Below are 22818 nucleotides of genomic sequence, written 5' to 3'. Positions count from 1 at the left end.
TGCATATGCGTATATACAATCTCAGTACGATGTGAACTCAGTACATGACACCGGCTTCAAGCTAAAAATGAAACATCCCCTTTTCAAAATAAAAGCATCACTTGTCTTCTATTAGTTTCCTCCCCCCCCCCCCCCTTTCTTTTTTTAAACTCTTGTAAAAAGGGCACTTATTTTGAAGTTAACAGGAAGTGTAGTCAGTAGACCAATGGAGGGTCTCTGAAAATGTGTGAATAAAATGTGTCTACGTGAGTTTTATGGATCAAATGAGCACATGTTGATATTCTACTTTCTCATTTCAAATGTTTTCAGAACTTTCAAAGTAAAAGTTGAAAATCAACAGAGATTTTTAGCCTCAGTGTGATTCAGGTTTTTAATGCTGTAGGTTCCAAATGCATCTTGGGAAAGTTGGAATTATACTTTAGTGCAAACGCTCATCATCCTAATCATACTATAGTATATACTAGACAGTATATATTATACAGTATATACTCATTGAGTTTGTAGTGGATAGTAGTTAGTGGGACATTTACAAACTGTGTGTGTGCGTGTGTGTGTGCGTGTGTGTATAAAGGTATGTTGTTCTTCCTGTTCACTGATGATGAACTGAAGGTTTTCTGTTTCAATCTGATTAGAATCTGTTTTTTCTTTAACTTCCAAAGAAGAAGAAACGTTGATGTTTAAAATGTTGATCAATGATTGATTCATTCTCCTGAAGCTCAGATCAATAAATGATTGACAGCGAGACATTGTTCCTCTAGAAATAATGGATCATATTTGTTTCACTGTTAATTGTGTTCATTTGTGTTCATATAATTTTAATCAGTAATACAGTAGAAATATATATTTCTTTACCAATTGTTAGACGTTTCAAGCAAACCCATTTTAATTACAGGCGACCCTACTTGGAGCCACGAACCCAAGGTTGAAAAACATTAGTTTAAATATAAAAGCTTTTCAAAATAAAAACTCGAGATCACTTTTTTTTTTTTTTTTTAACCCTAAATGTGCTTAGTGTGCGCGTGCGTGTTGCCGGGGAAAGCGAATCAAAGCGCGGGGGCCCTAACCCCCGCCCTCTTCATCACACCTCCTCCTCCTCTTCCTCACACAGACAGGAGACGCTACAATAAACCATACGCACGCCCTCACGCACGCGCACGCAGCCCTGCGGTATAAAGCTGAGCTCGTGAGTTCAGCTCTGATCATTTCTTCACTTTCACTTCTTAACATCACTGAGCTTCACGCACATCACGCACAGCACACGAACGGATCTCAACTTGTCTTCTACTTTTTCTCCTGTGACGTCACTGGATCATTGGTGGATTTCTGTCTCCAAATTTGGACTTTCTTTACTTTGCCTCCTACGCACGCGCACACTGACTGCGGGGTCCTGGTTCTGGTCCCGGACTGCACGTGCACACGCAGCCATGGTTGTGCTGCTGCGGCTCTGCGTCCTGCTGCTGTCCGCGCACACGGTGAGTCCGGAGCCGGTGCGTCTTTACGCACGGCGCGGAGACGCGTCTCCGTGGTCCGGTTCCTGTGCACGTGAGTGTGTGTGAGACGGAGAGTTAATAGTTGACCACACACACACACACACACACACACACACACACACGCACACGCACAGTCTGACAATACGTTACGCGTTCTGCGCTCCGTGCGCGAGGACTGTGGTTTTTACCTGTGCGTGTTTTCTTTCCATTGTTGTTTACTCTGATCGGATTGTTGTTGTTTACTCTGATCGGATTGTTGTTGTTTACTCTGATCGGAATGGGTGGTGATGTAACTATTAACTAAGCCGGTTTTATTCAGAGGGTTGTTGGTTCTAATCCTGGTCCATCAAGATCACGTTCCTTAACTCTGTGTTGTAGTTTAGATCAGGAGTTCTCAACCTTGGGGTCAGGACCCCATTTGGAGTCACAAAACACTGGGAGGTGGTCGCCAGATGCCTTCAAGAAACCACTTTTTTTTTTTTTTTTAACAATTTGAGCCAATTTTTGTGTATTTTTTTTTTTTTTTACCATTTTTCTGCAACTACACCAAAACTTTCCATTATTTTAACCTATATTTTCATCACTTTTTCTTGCCATATTTTTTGCTCCTTTTAATGCAGGGTTTCTCAAATTGGGGTACGTGATGACAAAACAGGGGGTACTTGAGAGGGAGAGAGTGGAAAATTGACAAAGTGTCAGTCTTGGTCCCACTCCATATGAGATGACTGGAAATGATAAAAAACTATAGAAATAAATCTATTCAGGAACCACTAAATCAGTGTTTTTCAACCTTGGGGTCGGGACCCCATAGCCTGAAATTTCAGAAAAATAAAACAGTTTTTTAAAAATGTTTTAATTTTTTAAATTTATTTATGAAAATGACACAATCTTAAACAACTGTATTTCTATATTTTCACTTTGTGAAATATAAATCTAGTTAAACTAAATGTAGTAAAAATGTCTGAGCTTAAACATAATCAAAAACTATTTCTAGAAAAAAATGTCTTGGGGTCGCCAGAAAATCTTGATATTAAAATGGGGTCACGATCCAAAACAAGTTTGAGAACCTCTGTTTTAATGCATTTTTGCTACATTACTCCCATTTCTGACACTTCTCCATCACATCTCAATGTCTTTTCTGCACATTTTTTTCCACCTAATGTCACATTCTGTTGACATGCACGTTATTGTCATTTTCAACCTCTTTTCACCAGATTTACTGATGTTTTTTTTTTTTTGCCAATTTAACCACATTCACCATTTGTCGTGCCCATTATTTGCCAGTTTAAACTAATTGTTTCAATATTGACACTTGGGCGACTGTGGATCAGTGGTAGAGTGGGTCTCCAAAGGTTTGCGTTCGAATCCCAAAGTCATTGTCATTGTGTCCTTGGGCAAGGCTTGTGTGTGTGTGTGTGTGTGTGTGTGTTGGTGGTGGTCAGAGGGGACGATGGTTCCTATGGCAGCCTTGCTAAAATGTTAGTCTGTTCCAGGGCAGTTGTGGCTACAATAGTAGCTTACCACCACCATGTGTGGAGTGTGAGAATAATGCACATCAATTATTTGAGTGTCTATGAAAAATCGCTATATATAAAATCCAATGCAACATTATTTTGAACCACTTTTAACAACTTTCCTTTCATTTTCTCTCGATAAAAGCGACTGATCAATGTATTTGTAATTGATTGTTTTCTGATCAGATCTTCTTCTTCTTCAGGTTTTCTCCTCTGGTGTCTTTGAGCTAAAGATCGACTCGTTCAGCGCGCGCCTCGTGCGCGGTCAAGTCTCTTTCCGCGTGTGTCTCGAGCACACGCAGCTCGTCATGTTTCCCAAGCTGCGGTGCACGTACGGGAACGCGACCGAGACCTTCAGCTCCAACTCCATCACCGGGAGCGCGCCCATCATCAGGGTCCCCTTTGACTTGAAGTGGCCGGTAAGTGGCGTGAGTCACACGCACGCGCACACACCGAGCGCGTCCACGCCATGCTCGTTCACGACCGTGCACTTCTCCTCCTCCAGGGCACGTTTTCTCTTATCATTGAAGCCTGGAGCTCAGAGTCCGCAGCACCAGGTAACACACGCACACGCACGTGCACACGCACAGATGGAACAAAGGGTTTGTGTTGTCGTTTTTTATGCTTTTATTAGAATTTTGTAAATTACTTTTTAGCTAAAACTGAGTGTGTTGTATGAGTTTATTTGTTGTTTTGTGTAACTTTGTTTCAATTTGTGTTTTTGAAGTCATTTTTGTGTTCAAATATTTTCCAAAAAGCTCAAAAACACATGAAAGCTCAACAAGAATTAAACACAAACTCACAGCACGTGGAACAGAAAAATCTCAGTTGGTTTAATGATTGTTTGTGGATCACAAAGTTTAAAAACAAACAGGAAATGAAAAATAAAACTGTGCATCGTTGAGAGAATAGAATCATTTTTTTTACTCCAAATATTTTCCTAAAATATACCAAACACAACTCACATCAGAAACGACAGCCTTAAATAAATATTAACATTTTTTATTATTATTATTTATTTTGTGACCAGTTCTTTGTGTAATTTTGTGAAAAATTACAGGACTTCAGAAAAATTGAGATTTCTTTAAACACTTTGAGATAAAAAATATGGGTAAAGTTGCACACATTAAAATAAACAGCAACATTTAGCAACAAACCAGATTTACAGCAATATTTGTGAAATTTGTGATATTTCTTTCTTGTAAAAATGTAATGTCAATATTCAATCTAAAGATAAATATGAAATATTCAATGTAAATATAAATGTTAAATCGAAATTAAAATGTTAAATATCAATATAAATGTTAAATGGCGGGTGAAACTAAATATTTAGCGAATATGCAGGAGTACCAAAATAAAAGCTCATTCCGGTGAGTTTGAATATTAGCTAAATAATTAGTTTCTCCCATGACATATGCTAAGATTCTTTTAAACTTTTACTATTGCGTAATTGAGAGTGCCTTAACCAGTTGTATTATTGTGTTGTTTTATAATCTCACTCTGAAAGAAACAAGGCATTTTAATTTTGTATCAACTTTCTTGTCCAGAATCAACCTTTATAGTATTTTTAATGTGGTTTTTTGTCACTCTTTATTGTACAGTATTTTACATTCTAGTATTTTTACTGGCATTGACTGATTGTTTCTTTTTATTGTGAAATGTCTTTTTTAATGTTGACTGCACTTTCAACTCCTTGCACATTTTTTTCCAATATGATTTTCATACTGCAAATGGCTAATAAACTGAACTAAACTGATATATTTAACATTTAGATTTGAGCTTTATATTTAGATTTAACATTTAGATTTAGTTGAGAAAGAAAATCACAAATTTCACTACTTGTACTAATGAAGTATTAAAATATGAATCATTGAGTGTTCTGCCACATTGTTCACTGACATGTGTATTAGCATTACTACAAGTCCCAGCATGCACCTGGATGTACAGTGGGGCAAAAAAGTATTTAGTCAGCCACTAATTGTGCAAGTTCTCCCACTTAAAAAGGCCTTTTCATCATAGATACAGTAAACCTCAACTATGAGAGACAAAATGAGAAGGAAAAACAAATCCAGAAAATCACATTGTAGGATTTTTAATGGATTTATTTGCAAATTATGGTGGAAAATATATATTAGGTCATTAACAAAAGTTCATCTTTTTGGCAATGACAGAGTTCAAATGTTTTCTGTAAGTCTTCATAAGGTTTTCACACACTGTTGCTGGTATTTTGGTCCATTCCTCCATGCAGATCTCCTCTAGAGCAGTGATGTTTTGGGGCTGTCGCTAGGCAACACGGACTATCAACTCCCTCCAACGATTTTTTATGGGGTTGAGATCTGGAGACTGGTTAGGCCACTCCAGGACCTTGAAAAGCTTCTTACGAAGCCACACCTTTGTTGTCCGGGCGATGTGTTTGTGATCATTGTCGTGCTGAAAGACCACGTTTCATCTTCAATGCCCTTGCTGATGGAAGGAGGTTTTCACTCAGAATCTCACGATACATGTCCTCATTCATTCTTTCCTTTACACGGATCAGTCGTCCTGGTCCTTTTGCAGAGAAACAGCCCCAAAGCATGATGTTACCACCCCCATGCTTTACGTAGGTATGGTGTTCTTTCTCCTCCAAACACGACGAGTTGAGTTTTTACCAAAAAGTTCTATTTTGGTTTCATCTGACCATATGACATTTGACCAATCCTCTTCTAGATCATCCAAATGCTCTCTAGCAAACTTCAGACGGGCCTGGACATGTAGTGGCTTACGCAGGGGGACACGTCTGGTACTGCAGGATTTGAGTCCCTGTCGGCGTAGTGTGTTACTGATGGTAGCCTTTGTTTCTTTGGTCCCAGCTCTCTGCAGGTCGTTCACCAGGTCCCCCGTGTGGTTCTGGGATTTTTGCTCACCGTTCTCATGATCATTTTGACCCCACGGGGTGAGATCTTGCGTGGAGCCCCAGATGGAGGGAGATTATCAGTGTCTTGTATGTCTTCCATTTTCTAATAATTGCTCCCACAGTTGATTTCTTCACACCAAGCTGTTTACCTACTGTAGATTCAGTCTACCCAGTCTGGTGCAGGTCTACAGTTTAGTTTCTGGTGTCTTTTGACAGCTCTTTGGTCTTGGTGGAGTTTGGAGTGTGACTGTTTGAAGTTGTGGACAGGTGTGTTTTATACTGATAACCAGTTCAAACAGGTTCCATTAATACAGGTAACGAGTGGAGGAGGAGCCTCTTAAAGAAGAAGTTACAGGTCTGTGAGAGCCAGAAATCTGGCTTGTTTGTAGATGACCAAATACTTATTTTACCAAGATATTTACCAATTAATTCATTAAAAATCCTACAATGTGATTTTCTGGATTTTTTTCATAGTTGAGGTTTATCTATGATGAAAATTACAGGCTTCTCTCATCTTTTTAAGTGGCAGTACTTGTACAACTGGTGGCTGAATAAATACTTTTTTGCGCCACTGTAGCTCACGAAACAAAAAACAAGGTTTGCATCTTAGCTGCTGAGTCTGGGAGGTTTGTGCAGGGAAACCGTACGGTTGCACCCTCATTCAGTGAAAATCAGCCAACGCTTTGCACCTGATCAGTGGGAGGAGATCACTGGTGTGAAACTCCCGGCCTGTGGCCCAAATCCAGCTCGCCACAGCATTTGGTCGTGCCCACGAGAGAATGGAAATAAATAAAAAACATGAGTCATCACGTAAATCGTCATCGATTGTTTGCCCGGACGGATTTCCAGGAAGCATCTCTCTCCGTACTTCTGCTATTGAACCGTTGCCATGGTAACCCAAAGAAGCTTGGAGCAGCAGCTGGGCATGGCCAAATTAGCAGCAAACATTTACAGAAGATGAAAAGACGTCTACATGTGGGAAAATGTAGCATTAACGTTAGCAGCATTGGCTTTAGCAGCGTAAGCTTTAGCAGCATTGGCTTTAGCAGCATTGGTTTCAGCAGCGTTGGCTTTATCAACGTTGGCTTTAGCAGCTTTAGCTTTAGCAACATAAGTTTTAGCAGCGTGAGCAGCGTTGGCCTTAGCAGCATTGGCTTTAGCAACATTGGCTTTAGCAGTGCCAACAGGAAGCATTCGTAAACACACAAACTCTTTGTTGTTTCCTGTGTTAATGCTCTGATTGGTTATTATAATGCTGACATGAATGTTGATCATGTGACCCTCAGATCAGATACAATCACATGTTTATGGCCTCGCCCCCTGTGATAAAAGTAGTTTTTTCCTGTGTTAGGGCTTCTTTATTGTATTGTTTGTTGGTTTTTTGTGTTTTGTTGGCCTATTGTGAGTAATTTAAAAAAGTGTTCTAGTTCTGTGTTTTTCATGAGTCATTTCACATGTTTTTAGCATATTTTTGTGTGTTCTTGTAATTTTGTGCATTTTTGAAGTTGTTTTCTCTGGGTGGTGTTTATCCAGTCCCAGCTCAGGGTTTGTTCTAGAATATTGGTTTCATCAAAGCGTAGATGCCTCAGTTGCCATGGAAACACAGTATGTGCTGCAAAGCTGCTCCTGACCAGGTTTAAGGCTTAGTTTAGCGTTAGCTGCTAACACTCTAAATTATGTTTATTTAGTTTATATATCTAACATTGTTATTCATGTTTCATATATTTATCTTTCATTCTGCTGCTGTAAAAACTGACTTTCACCATGCAGGATGAATAATGCTCAATCTTAGCTTAGCTTACTTTACCTTAATTTAGCCTAGCTTGAGTAAAATCAAATTTTTAGGAAGAAATAAAAGTAGGATTCTTAATAAACCACTTTACACATATTCATAATTTATTTTTAATAATATCAAAACATTTATATTTTTGCTAATATAACTTGTAATTCTATCAGTAAAATCCTGAGTCTGTCCTTTATACGCTCTTTCTACCCGGTAACAGATGACATCACAGCGTTGGTTTCTATTGGTTGTTAACAACTCTGTGATGGACCTCAAAGCTGGAAAAACACTGACGGCTGATTGGCTGAACCGCCGCTCTTCAGAGTTTGATGAAATGGAAAAACAGTAGCGTGGTCATAGAGGGCGTGGCTAAACTAGGCATCGTTTCATAAACCGGGTTTTTTTTTAGCGCACTTTGATAAAATTTTTCCAGAGAAATATTTCTTTTTGTTGTTTTTTTTGTTATTTTGCTGATTTTTTTTGTTTTTTGTGTGTGTTTTGTTGTTATTTTGTTGGGTTTTTTTTGTGTTATTGTCATCAATTTGTTGGGGTGATTGTCCTAATTTTGTTGTTTGTTGTCATTGAGTTTTTTGTCGTCATTTTGTTGTTATTTTTGTGTGTTTTTATCATCATTTTATTGTTTTTATTTAGTCACCATTTATTTTGTGTGTTTTTATCGTCATTTTATTGTTTTTAGTCGTCATTTTTTTGTGTGTTTTTGTCGCCAGTTTGTTATTTGTTTTGTGTATTTCGTCATCGTCGTTGTATTTTTGCTCTTTAGTGAAACCGCACAAATGTTTTTATGTCAGGCTGTTTCCATGACGACCGTCTCCTCCCACAGAGAACCAGGACACCCTGGTTGGCAGCTGGGAGAAGCGGCGCCACCTCCCCGTGGACGGCGACTGGTCGAGGGACTTCCATGTGGGGAACCAGAGCGAACTGCGTTTCTCCTACCGCGTGCTCTGCAGTGAGTTCTACCACGGACAGGAGTGCGCCACCTACTGTCGGCCACGGAATGACACCTTTGGACACTATGAGTGCGACGAGGACGGACGCCGGCGCTGCCTGGATGGATGGAGCGGAGAGTACTGCTCAGACCGTGAGTGTGAAGACATTTAAACTAAAGAAGTAAATAATGAAATATTATAATATTAAGATGAAGAAATCAAAAAGTTTAAAGAAGTAAAAAGAAAAAAAAAATTAAGAGTGAAAACATTTACTACCTAATAATAAAATGTAAATTAATGGTTAAATAAATACTTTGCTAAAGGATTGTTGGGTGCGTATTTATATTTGTTATAAAATATATAATAATTAATTATGAAATAATATTACGAAATTAAAAATAACATATATATAAAAACAAAAAAAAACATTTGAAGAGTGAAAACATTTACCACCTAAGAATAAAATATAATTTTGATAAATTATGTAATTTAATCAAAAGACTTTAAAATAACTTGACTGTACGTGCTGTAATGTAATTATAAGTGTAACTGTAATTCTCCTTTATGCCAATAGGGGGCAGTGGAACAATAAGGCTACGAGTGTTCTTTTTAACCTTTGGCTGCGTTAAAGTCAACCTGAGTCCGATTCATCAATTCATGGATTACAGACACAAAATTTCAGTATTTACTTATTTTACCGTAACAGAGAGACTTGTATCATTAACGTGTGTGTGTGTGTGTATGTGTGTGTGTGTGTTTTCAGACTTCTACAGTCCATATGTGAGTAATCTTTGCAGTACTGTAACTGCAGTACCCCGTCATGTCAGTAGGTGACAGTGTGACACACAGTGACCCTTAAATTGTACCCTTTCTTTGGGGCTACATCACATTTTTGGTTTATGTGACAATGGTTTGTTGTTGAATTTGAAGTTTAAAAAAAGTTTATTTTGAAAAGTTTTCCTAGAATAGGTTTTTATGCCCCCACGAGGAGAAATTATGCTAATACTGCTTCTGTTTTATTAAAGCTAATAATCTTGTTGCACATGAAGTTGGGTCAGTATTTTGTCAAACTCAAAAGGTGTTTAATTCTGGAGCTTTGATTTAAAACCAACACCTATTTCTGTTTAACTTTCTCGATTCTCATGTTGTGAAATCCTTTTGTTTTTCCACGTCTTTAACAGGAAGATTTCTGACTTTAGCTCAGGTTTGTTGTGACATGAGCATCAGTTTATGGAGAACAGCTTTAAAACCAGGAGGATTTTTTTCATTTTGATTGATTTTACAGTAGCAGAGAGACGTGTATCATCAGCAAATAGTTCACCCACTTTCTCTGTTGGAGCTTTAAATCTCTGCAGTTAAAAGATTGTTTAGATGTTTGTTTTCAGACTCACAGACCACGAGGCGTCCTGTGAGTAACCTTTGTTGTATTATGTAACGGCAATACTCCGTCATGTCAGTAGGTGGCAGTGTGACATGAAAAAAGCTGTGGCAAAATATCACGAATGTTGGATTTCTAAAAGTTAGTGAGTGTGAGATAGTTTGTGTGAATCATTGAATCAAATTAATTTTTTATTTGTTTTCTGTAGGAATTATTTCAACCTCCACTAACTTTTAAATGCAGGAATCTGTAAAAAGTTCTTCTTAAATCACCATGACATCCTTTTTTACTTTGTTATTGTTATTAATATTATTATTGTTATAATAGTATAAATATTAGGTTAGTGTTAATGCTAGGTTAATGCTTAGTTAAAGCTATTGCGAGGCTAATGCTAGTGCTAGGTTACTGTTAATGCTAGGTTTTTGCTATTGTTTGGCTAATGTTATTGCTTGGCTAATACTAGGTTATTGTGAATGTTAAGTTAACGCTAATGCTAGGTTAATGTTAATGCTAGATTAATGCTATTGCTAGGCTAATGCTATTGCTAGGTTACTGCTAATCCTGGGTTAGTGCTAATGCTAGGTTAATGCTAAGATAATGCTTGGGTAATGTTAGGTTAATGTTAAAGGTATTGTGGACGATGTTTAGCTTCCGGGTGGATCATCAAGACTATTGGTCCTCCTAATTGTCAATCATGTTTACGAAAGGCCGTCTTACGTGCTCGTGCCCAGTGCGCACCGGGTCCTTTGAAAATGGATTTTCACTTACCGGTGGCGAGTCTGACATAGTGGGAAAAGTGCAAATCTTCTTTTGGTAGGTAAGCTTGTATAACCGATGCCGACTCCAACTTCCAAACAGAGCTGTGCACGAGGAAAACGGGTCTCGTGCACGCTCTCCCGCACACGTAGACGTGTTGCGCATGTGCATTTTTTATCAAAATGTGGAGAGGGCGTTTCTTTTCTAAACATCGTCCACAATACCTTTAAGGCTAGGCTAATGCTATTGTTCGGTTAATGTTAATGCTAGGCTAATGTTATTTTTAGGCTAATGCTGTTGATAGGTTATTACTAATCTTAGGCTAATGCTAAGATAATGCTAGGTTAACTAAAGGTTAATGTTAATGGTAGGCTACTGCTAATGCAGCATACTGTGATTCAGCACCTGCATTCTCACTTGCATTTTCTTCAGGAAATGCAAATATTGTAGTTATTATTATTATTATTGTTATTATTATTATTATTAATATTTATTTTTCTTCAAAGTGAGGGGAAGATGGGGGGCGACCTGTTAATTATTTATTTGTTCTGTGGCTGCATGAGTCTCTCGCTCTAAACATTTTTCAATAATATTCAACAAATAGTCATACAGTAAATATTATATGAAGTTTATTAAAAAAGATATAAAGTTTTAAAGCTTTTAAACACATTGTTTGTTTTGATTGTTCATTTAAAACACGTGGTGAATTCAAGTCCACATCTTAACCTTTTCATCTTCTTTTTGTTTCTTGGTTATTTAAAGTTTGACAGTGATGTCCTCAGGTGTCTCAGACTTCTTTAAAATGATACAAACTTTGATATTTATTCTGAACATGAGCAGACTTTAGTCTTTATTTTATTATTGTTCAGATTGATTAATAAACTGCACTGGATTTTTGTCACTTGGCTCCTCAGTGATCAAAGTTGTTACTGCTGTTTCAAACTCTCTCTCTCTCTGTGTGTGTGTGTGTCCTTTTATTCAGGCCCAACAATGGCTCCCCTAACGTACACATACCCTGCATTAATCATGCGCCGCCGTGCGTGAAAAGAAATGGCATGTGTCGCTTTGTGGAGCGAACAGCTGCCAAACAATTTGTGTGTGTGTGTGTGTGTGTGTGTGTGTGTGTGCGCGCGCCCATGTTTTTGTAAAGTCACACAGTTACAGTCAATAATAAATCAAGTGTCATTGTGTAAATTTTCATAAAGTACAGTTTCAGATTACTGTGACACCGTAAGGTAACCTGTAGTGGAAATGTAACATAAACTGTGATTAATGAATGACCAATAAATATGTACACATTTATCTAAAAAACACATTTAAAGTACTTTTTTGCACAATTTTAAAAACATCCAAAATTACAATAAAACAACAAAAATGCAAACTCTCTTTTTCCTGTGTTAATGCTCATTATTCTAATGCTGACATGAATCTTGATCATGTGACCCTCAGATCAGATTCGATCACGTTTGTGGCCCCGCCCCCTGTGAAAAAAGTATTACCAAGGCAAGGCAAATTGATTTGCACAGAACATTTCATACATAAGGCCTGAATTCAATGTGCTTGACATGATTAGAAAGTGCAACAGAAAACATTTAACAGTTTAAAAATTAACAAAATTAAATTCAGCAGTAAAAATATTGAAATCAACAATAAAATGATGATAAATCTCCCTCTCAGTCATAATCAGTAGAGACTGTGATTTAAAAATGTGCCATATGATGCTGACTTCAGCTCTGCTACAGTTTGTTCCACTTCTTCTTTGCAGCATAACAATTAAAATGTTTGTAGTGAACTCTGGGTTCCACTATCTGACCTGTGTCCATATAATTGAGAACTCTGGGCTCCACTATCTGACCTGTGTCCATAGATGTGAGAGCTCTGGGCTCCACTATCTGACCTGTGTCCATAGATGTGAGAGCTCTGGGCTCCACTATCTGACCTGTGTCCATAGATGTAGTTGATCTGACCATCAACCTTACAATTAGTCCTAAAGGAAGCATATAAAGGATAAACAGAAAGGTTTCAAGAACAGAGCCCAGAGGAACCCCACAGGACATTGTGGACTTTTAGGACAATAACTAAAATCTGTGCACATTCATAAAAATAAAAAAAAACACATTTAAAGTACCTTTTTTAACCCTGAAGTTAGCATTTTACTTCAGCCACTGACTTCAGTCGCCAAAGCCACCATTTTGTCAGGCCACAGTTTTTGTCACAACATCTGTCTTTAACTTTGATGATCATAGTGGGGGAACAGGTTCTTCTGCTGTTCTACGAAGACTTTCAAAAAAAGTTAGTGACTAAAGCTTCAGTGTTATACTGAATGTTAGAGAGTAGCTCCTATAAGTGGTCCTGGACAAGCCCCCAAATAGGTTACAACCCCTCCAGACTTAACCTCAAGGGCTTTATTCTCTGGACTCATTAAGTTACTGATTCACTGAATAATTAACTCACGACTCATTGACTCTTTAGTCAATTAAACACAGTTATTTTTAACAAATGTAAAGGTGTGTGCATGTGTATAAATACATCAGAAGCATGTTTACAATGTATTCTCATTTACCAACCAATAATAATAATAATAATAATGACAGTAAGAATTAAACAAATGATATAAATCATATTACACAAATAAAAATACATCTGTGTGTGTGTGTGTCCTCAGCTATCTGTGCTCTGGGCTGCAGTGAGTCTCATGGTTCTTGCCAGTCTCCAGGAGCGTGCACGTGTCACCAGGGCTGGCAGGGAGCACGCTGCAATGAGTGTGCACGACACCCGGGCTGCGTGCACGGCACGTGTACGACACCGTGGCAGTGCAACTGCAAGGAGGGCTGGGGAGGACTGTACTGTGACCAAGGTAGGCCACATGCACACGCACGCACGCACGCACGCACGCACGCACGCACAGACACACACACACACACACACACACACACACACACACAATGAAAGTTTTCTGCACTGACGCCCCTGTACTCTGAAGCTGGATCAGTATATCTTGATATCTCTCCTTTAGCTTCAGCTAACCAAACATTCTCTGTACTATGAAGCAGGATATAAACACGTTCACTAACCCAGGTGAATTCAGGAGTTAGCATTATCAGACCAATCACAGATAAACTGTGGAGAGCAACATACGTCACTATTGAGGAATAATTCTTTAAAAACATGAAGAATTAAAATCCATAATTCAGACCAAAAACAACACTTGCTGCAGTAAAAGCAGCAAGTAATAATGCAGGAATTGACAAATGTTAACGATTAAATTAGTGAGATTATAGATTATTAATTGATGGAGGATAAACAGTTTGACTTTATTAAGGCACAGACGTGTTTCTATTCACGGCCTCATTCTGGGTGCAGTTTGTGGCTCTGATGTTGCGTTCATGCAGCTCAGCCTACATCATAAGGTGGAATATATTTATATTTTACATTATTTTACAGGACTGAGGCTCTCAGCCTCACCACAGAATACATCTACTATTTACTTAATTAATTTATTGAGGCACAGGTTTTATCAGCTGAATAATGTAGGTCAGTCCATCAGATGATCCTACTTTTATTGGACAGGTCATTTTCTAAGAGAACTGATTGGTCAGGAGGCGGGACTTTAATGCTCGGTCAGATCTGATCACTTCATAACCTACTCCAGAGAAAGAGAGAGATAGTAGTAGAGGGCGATCCGTGTACCCGTCATTCTTTGGTTATTCTGTTTTAAAACCAAAAGAACAATAAAATGGTGTGGTTATTTTGTTTTACTGACTTAAAAACAAAGCAGAAATACAGAAAAATCAAAAACCAAACAAGCAGCGTTTTTCTTTTCTTTTTTGTTTTAAATCAAATTGTCTGTTTGTGATATTTGGATATTTAAGGGAAGCTATGGACGAGAGCTTCATGTTTTATTCTCACCACACAGAGGGACACACAGGGGGGCAGACTTTTACTCAATGACAGAAAAAGGAGCAATGCATACAGTAAGTCGCATTACTGATGAACTGGTGATTTGAAACGTTAATACACCACACAGACGGACGTTTACTCTGCTGTGTTTGATAAAATGATCTTGTAGCATGTTGTCCACCTCACACCAATGGTAAAGAGGTCTAAGTTATGTGTCGTAAAGAGTTATTGATGGTAAAAGTTTGAATCTGTGAATATTACCAAACAGCGTTAAGGCCCAAATAGTATCCAAATAAACTGGTGACTGACTATCGACTGTGAGGCTGGTGTGAAGAACAATAGATGTTAGAACTTCTACCATTTGACAATTTTGCAATTACACAGCTTTTTTGAGGGCAGTAAAAATAAATATTTTGCACGTTATAATACTGCTAGCCGCTAACAGCAGCTGTCAACACACACTGAAGTTGATCACAAGAAACGAGGAGCACCAGTAGACTCATTACACCTCTGGTTTCTTTAATCACATATCATGTGCATGTTTGATGTAGCATCCATTTTTTTGTTTTGATTTCTTTGTGTATTAACATTTTAATTCACCATTTCATCAGTAATGCGACTTACTGTATGCATTGCTCCTTTTTCTGTCAGGGAGTAAAAGTCCGCCCCCCTGTGTGTCCCTCTGTGTGGTGAGAATAAAACATGAAGCTCTCGTCCATAACTTCCCTTAAATATTCAAATATCTTTCAAACAGAACAAGATTTATTTTTAAAACAGAAAAACGCTGCTGGTTTGGTTTTTCATGTTTCTGTATTTCTGTTTTAGTTTTAAGTCAGTAAAACAAAATAACCACACCGTTTGTATTTTAATTTGGTTTTAAGGCATACTAACCAAAGAACGGAGGGTACACAGATTCAGGACCTTTGTGTGTTTTTGAAACCATTATTAGTATATGTGTATTTTTTATTATTATATTTGTTTTTAGTCATTTTATGTGTTTAAATTGTTTTATGTGGCTTTGTTGTTGTTTTGTGTGGTTTGTGAGTCATTTGAATATCTTTCAGGGCCTGTACTATGAAGCTGGATTTCCTCTTCTCTCTCACTAACTTCCTGGATTTATTTGGTGTGTCCTGTACTAACTGGTTAACTTACTATGCTAAATCACCATGGTAACAGGCTGAACACTGACCCTGATGTGGATCAGATTCACATCATTAGCACATTGATCATTAGCACATACCAATATATAAATGGGGCCCATTACCCCGTATGTGTCACGGGGGCGCTAGGGGGCCCACCCCCCATTTCCGGTAATTTCCAAATTCATGAGAAAATAGTCGTGTGATATATTGTTTCAAATGTACTTTAACATAGATTACAATTATGCCTCGCACAATTTGTTTAGGGACCCACCCCCTTTTTTTTTTGGCAATTTCCATTAAAGACGTTTTCTCATTTATTTGTGAGTCAAATATTACGACAGTTGATGGTACCGAATCGTTGACATATACCAATATATGAATGGGGCCCATTACTCCGTCTGTGCCACTGGGGCATCAGGAGGCCCCATTTTTCAAATGACTCCTCCCCCATTAATGCTCGTTGAATCTGGCAGTAATTTCACATGGATATTCTATGAGCGGATGTCTAGAGCCTCTCAGAGACATTTTTTTTTTTACTCAGTCATTTCACTGAATTCTCGGTAACGTGGTACGTGCTATTCAGCATGGAAACGATCCGTGGGCCTGGCTGTAGTTCATCTAAATGTGTTACAGACGCCTTGTGTAACAGACTAGTCGACTAGTCCAAATGGAAACATCAGCGTGGTCGAAGAGAGAACAGAGCCCAAACTACATTAAGATAAGATAACCAGAAGTAGTATAAGTTAATGTAGGTAAAATTAGGTTAGGTTTAGTTAAGTTTATTTAAAATTTACTTTGATCTCCTGACATGTTTCGACTGCCAAATGTCAGTCTTCCTCAGAGGCGTCTGCTGATTGCATTGATGTGTCCTTATGAATTCTTTCTGAGCGGTTGTGTCAGGTTGGCCACGCCTCATGTCGCCTGATGATCTCTGGAGAGTAAGAATGTTCCCTCATCCCTGTTGATGTTGAAGCTCCGCCTTCTGATCTGGATAATTTCTTTGATCCAGCGTTTGTGTTTGTTTCCTTCTGTCCACTTTATTGTTGCGTTGTCCTAGTCCATGATGTGACTTAACAAAACCGTCAGTTGGCCACACCCAGAAATAAATCTTAAGGACACATCAAAGTGATCAACAGGCACCTGTGAGGAAGACTGACAGTTGACAGTCGAAACATGTCAAGAGATCAAAATAAATTTCCTGAAAAAAGTTATCTGAATAAATTAAACCTTTATATATTATTCAAAAAGTGGACAAAATGAAGTTGCTGGAGTTACTGTATCTTGCTGAACCTTGAGCATAAAACTTGAAAAATGTTTTTTGTTCAGTTTTAAAGAAAATTAGTCACAATTTCAGCCATTAAACTTTGCGTTCTTCAAAGGGGAGTTAAAACCAAAAGTTTGTGAACCACTTCATTAAGGTAAAATAAGATACATTAAGTTAAGTTCCAGTGAGATTCGATACTTACACATTTGATTCTATTTTAAAGTTCAGAGTTAACTTCTCCACATGTTCAAACTTAAGTCTGGTTTAACTTAGCAGTGAAACATTCACAGCTCGGTTTGTGTATGCAACAGTGTGAAGTAACGGTACGTTTAGATATTAACCCACTGTGTAGCGGGAATTTCTCCTTCCTCAAACTTCCTCATTGATACTGTTCAAATATTTAAACTCGTGTATTACTTAGATGTTTTATTCTAGATCTATTGATTTAAAAAGAAGTAGTTCTAACTTTGATTTAGATGATTACTTGAACAGATCCAGTTTCTCCTTATTGTCCGACTATTAAAATCAACACTTTTTCAATCAATTTCTAAGTCAGATTCTTTTATTCTGAATATTTAGTTCATAGTGTCGTAGACTTGGAGCCAAAACATTTTTTCATTTACTGAAGGAACATTAAATCTAGATGTATTGTGTATATTATCTATAGTTTGTTGGCTCAGTGACAGCAGAAGAAGAACATTTGTTTTTTTATTTACAGAGATGGTATTTGTCTCCTATGAGGTGATCAATAACAATAATAAGTGATGTTGGTATAGTTTATGGGAATGGATGCTGTTCAGTTCTAATGAAGAATAGTTTTAATGTATCTACAGGCCTACAGTTGGACTTTATGTTTTTGAGGAGCTTTTATCTTCTATCTTTATTTTTTTCCACGTTAAAGCCATGAGACTTGAAGTGAATTTGGATTTGATTCAGAACAAGCTTTGTTCTTTTATTATTTGTAATGTCTGTACTTCAAAACTATTGATCTATCTATCAGTAGATAGATCTATATATAGATATAACCCTTGTTTTTGTCCAATATTCGAATGACATGTTGTTTAATGTGAGCAGGAGAAACACCACATGGATGGCTGTCTGTGGGAAAGTCAGTGCTGTGGGGAAAACAAGAAGAACAGCAGATGAAGACGGACGGAGAGAATCAGTTCCGTTCATTCATCCCAGAAATGCTGAGTCAGCAGAAAAGGGGCATTCTCTGCGTCTCCTTTGGCTCCACCTCCATCTCCTCCTCCAACAATACCTTTCGCCATCTGTGAGTAAAACTGTGACAGTTCACACCTTCCTGTCAAACACATAAACAGCTCCAGCTTTGACCAATCACAACCTTCTCTTCCTAACAGCTCCGCCCACATTACATCATCATTAAGTCGCTGAACAGGTCACTGCTTCAAATAATTTATTAAAGTGTGAATTTATTTCACCGTCAGCTTTTATTCATTTCTCTCTCACATTATTAAACATCAACATGTTATTGTGAAACATTACTGCATTAAACTCAGCTTCCATCAGTTAGGTGTACTTTAGTTTAAACTGAAAATGATCAACAACACATCTGTTCCTTAAAGACTCACAGAATATAAAGCTTTCATTTGCTGTACAAATATCTGAAAACTAACAACAGTTACTTTTTTAAAGCACTGAATTATCTGTTATCTGTTATATTTTTTTAAATCAATAAAAGTACATACTAATTAAAAAGTAAACAGATGATTTATAGCAAGTTTTTATAAAACTGTTCAAACCTTGGTGTTTTTTTTCTCACTCGTTTCCCACACCTCAACCATGCAGTCCCTGAATCACGTTTCCTTGTTTTCCTTTTTGACCGTGAGAAGCCAGGGCACACAGTGCTGTCTGTAGCCCCGCCCCCTCCTCTCTGAGACACAGATGAAGCCAATCACGTGTGGGTGAAACACGAAAAAAAAAACTCACGATTTACTTTGATCCGTTCCCAAATGTATGTTTCACTGTTAGGTTTGCATCAATCAGACAAACATTTAGCGCCTTAGCCTCTGATGATGATGTAATGTGGGCGGAGCTGTTAGAACAGATGCATGTGATTGGTCAACACTGGAGCCGTTTGTTTGTTTTGACAGGCAGGTGTGAACTGTCACAGCTTTACTCACAGATGGCTGCAGGTATTAGTTGGAGGAGTAGATGGAGGTGGAGCCAAAGCAGAGAACGCAGCATTTCTGGTGACTCAGCATTTCTGGGACAAATAAATGGAAACATTTAGAAACTGTTTCCTCCTTTGTTCGTCTTCTTGTATCTGTCCATCTATTCCTGAGTTAATCAGCTGTTCTTTCCCACAGACAGAACATCCATGTGGTGTTTCTCCTGCTCACTTTCAACAATATGTTTATTTTTCACCTCACATATTTCACTCTGCTCTTCTAGGATCAACAGCAGCACACTGCAGGTTTGAATCCACATTTTGGACTTTTTGGAGAAATGTGATTTTGTTTTGTGTGCTTACACCTGAAACGTGACTTCTATCCGGGATCTTGTCTTTCCATGTGCGTGGCAGTGATTACATTTCTGTAAAATCAAAGTCAGCACCATAACATTCAACTAATTTTAAGAAAAAAACTTCCCGCCATTCCTGCTGGGATGCACAATTGTAACTTTTGTCGTATTTCAATGAAGTAAAGTTGGTTAAAATGTGATCTGGCCGTTCAGACAGCGGTCACATTTTAAAATATCAGATTTAGGAGCACATATGGAAGTGACCTGGGTCGGATTAAGAAAAAAAAACCTGATTTGTGCTGTTCAAACTGCTGTTAACAGATTGGATATAAGTTGAATATAAGCAAAAAAACAAAACAAACAAATTTGGGCCGCATTGCCTGCAGTTTGAGCGTAATTCGCTGAACAATCGTAGTAAAAATGTGAGGTCGTTGAAAGCAACTACGCCAGATTTTATTTAAATACTTATTAGTGTCCAAAAGCTGACAATGATTTCAGAATCAGTCGAGACAATGAGAAAATACATGAGCATCAACATTATTAGGAACTCAGAATGATTTAACTGATTATAAACTACCCTAAAAATACACATGGTGACATCCTTATCTTGTTTAAAGTCGTGAAATAATAGACGGCTAAACTCCATTAGGTCATCAGGGTCATGTGACCTCACGTTACGCAAAATCCTCCCTTCATAGTAAAACAATATGATTACATTCTTCATTCAATACAAAAGCTCAAAGTAAACTTGAAAAAAAAAAAAATACAAAAAAATCTAAATCAAAGCTATAACTCAATAACTAATACATTTATAAAATCAGGCTTAAAAGAATGATTGGAATAATAAACTCATCAAACCATGAAATACAACATTAAAGGACGTCTGTGTTTAAGCCATGAGTTCAAATGTAGTTTGGATTATTATTATTGTGATTTTAATTTCCTTATTTTGAATCATACATAATAGATAAGTCATAGTTCCAAAGAAACATTGAAAATCACTGTCAGTTGCTCTGATCTTTATTTACAGTACAGTTAATGTTAACCTATGAACACATGAACAGAGAGAAAAATCGATATTTAATGTCACCAAAAACCGTGAATGGTTTTGGGTTGTGAAGAATAGTCACAATAGTTTACAATAACATTTTAAAGTTTTTTCTCTCTTATTTATCAATTGTTGATACATTCAGATCTGAGCTTTCAACGTCCGTTTGACCAAATTCATGCAAAATTTGATTAAATTAGTTCCTTTAAGTCCAGTTTTCACACGTTCAAAAAGCTCATCCTTGTTTTTCTCCACCTCATCTTGGAGAAGTTTCTTTTCTAGTTAAACCTCAGTGGGCGGGGCCTCTTAACCAGAAATATTTAAAGGCGTAACATGTTGATATTAATCGAATTCAGTCACATTTATCAACACCTGATCATTTGTACATTGGGTTTGGTCAGATACCAATGTGAACTCACATTTACACTTGTTTTCATGCAAGGTTGATAAAGAAGGTCCAATGTGTTTATATTTTCTTGGGATGGGGGATATAAAGAATTTTCAAGAATCAGTAATTTTATTTGCCATTTGTAGATACACTAGTGGTCCACACACAAAGAAACTCCTGTGCGATTACTCAAGAGTTCACACACACTAATCTAACCCTTGGGGCGCTGGTTGGCGGGGCTGAGGGTTGGGGCCATCGCTCGTGCTGCCATGGAGTGGCACTCCCTTCTCAAAATGCCCTGCCAATCCCTCCAATTTTAAACACACCTCAACGCACCACTCCCCGGAGGGGACGACCTCTGTCCTCTACCCTCCAGAGCTAATGCATGACATACACATATATTCATGAGGGTTGGGTGGGGAGCACACCCCCCCAATTCTCTTTCTTTGAATCTCATCTCATAAATTCACTAACCACACATTATCACACAGGGGTTAGGGAAGTGTGGTGGATGGATCACGCATTCAGGCCGGTCGGGTGCGGGTCCGGCCCCTCTGTGGATGCCTGGGCCAATGTGCAGAGCACAAATACATCTGGATGGTGTGGTGGGCTTTTGGGATGGTGTTCGCGGGTGTGGCTGGGGACTCGCTTCACAGACTCTCTCCATGCTGTTTTAGCCTTGAGGGGTGTGGCAGTGCCTCTCTTCTTTTGGTGTGGCTGGGTGCTGGCATCTTCTGGTGGTCTTCGAGGCGATTTCCACGGTGTGTTAGCGCGGGGCGGCCCATCGTGCCGGTGTGGGGAGATGTTGGCGTCTGCGTTGGGGTGGGGTTGCGTAGTCTCTCGGGATGGTGCTTGCTGTTCAGGTGCTGTCGGTCACCTGGTGGGGCTGTCTTGCCGTCTGCAGGCCGACGGGTAGACCCGGACGTCCTTGGCTGGATATGTCTCCTTCTCGCGGGGGCGGCGTTTGGGGGTGGGCTCATGTTGGTTGTGTCAAAAAGAGCTTTCTTGTTCAGTTTATGTCGTCATGTACTGTGGCTGCGTAAGACCCACAACTCTAAGTCCACTTAAGCTTTAGTCTGCACCATCTGGCCGAGTACAGGAACCCTCACATATGGTCAGACCATTCAAAGAGTAGGCGGGGCACCCTCACATTGTTCTATACGTGGTCCAGGATGTTGTCTGTCGTCACGTGTTGATGGTATGATTGGGTCTCAAAACAGAAGAGGAGGACATTTGTTGAACGTTTCCATGTCTAAAAGTGTTCATCTGTCATACACAATCCTTGAGAACCACCACAGAACATAAACAAGGTTTATTAACAGGAGGATAAACACGCAGAACGTTGACCATGGTGTTAAACTGATCTACGATGTTGGAGCAGAAACCTCAGTATCGTGTTTGTCATGGTTGCTTGTCCTTCTTCCCTCCACAGATCTGAATTACTGCACAAACCACCGTCCGTGTCAGAATGAGGCCTCGTGCACTAACACGGGGGAGGGCAGCTACACTTGCTCCTGTCGACCCGGGTTCTCCGGAAATAACTGCCAGATTGAGATCAACGAGTGCGACAGCAACCCCTGCAGTAACGGAGGCAGCTGCAAGGTATGGGTCCACACAGAGTTCTACACCTAAAACCTTAAACTGTTCCACATCAAACACCTGAAAATGCTCCAACTGTTTCACACCAAACACCTCAAACTGTTCCACATCAAACACCTCAAACTGTTCCACATCAAACACCTCGATCTGTTCTACACCAAACACTTCAATCTGTTCTACACCAAACGTCTCAAACTGTTCAAACTGTTCCACATCAAACACCTCAAATTGT

At 38.6% G+C, this 22818-nt stretch overlaps 1 protein-coding gene across 3 annotated transcripts in view; it reads left to right on the top strand.

The window, feature by feature from the left end:
• Window positions 1–1139: 1139 nt before the first annotated feature.
• Window positions 1140–22818, top strand: part of dlc (deltaC) — a 62823-nt gene continuing 41144 nt past the window's right edge. Inside the window, exons 1-6 of one of the 3 annotated variants that reach the window (XM_028465418.1) lie at window positions 1140–1472; window positions 3208–3423; window positions 3510–3561; window positions 8522–8779; window positions 13427–13618; window positions 22420–22589. In XM_028465418.1, the coding sequence (XP_028321219.1) occupies window positions 1425–1472; window positions 3208–3423; window positions 3510–3561; window positions 8522–8779; window positions 13427–13618; window positions 22420–22589 (936 nt within the window). In that variant the 5' untranslated portion in view covers window positions 1140–1424. Of the gene's footprint in view, window positions 1543–3207; window positions 3433–3509; window positions 3562–8521; window positions 8780–13426; window positions 13619–22419; window positions 22590–22818 lie in introns of all 3 variants that reach the window. The other 2 variants (XM_028465417.1, XM_028465419.1) reach the window with 2 other exon arrangements.

Source organism: Gouania willdenowi, chromosome 13, assembly GCF_900634775.1.
Source record: "Gouania willdenowi chromosome 13, fGouWil2.1, whole genome shotgun sequence".
Lineage (NCBI taxonomy): Eukaryota > Metazoa > Chordata > Actinopteri > Blenniiformes > Gobiesocidae > Gouania > Gouania willdenowi.
This window is presented reverse-complemented; position numbering and strand designations above follow the sequence as displayed.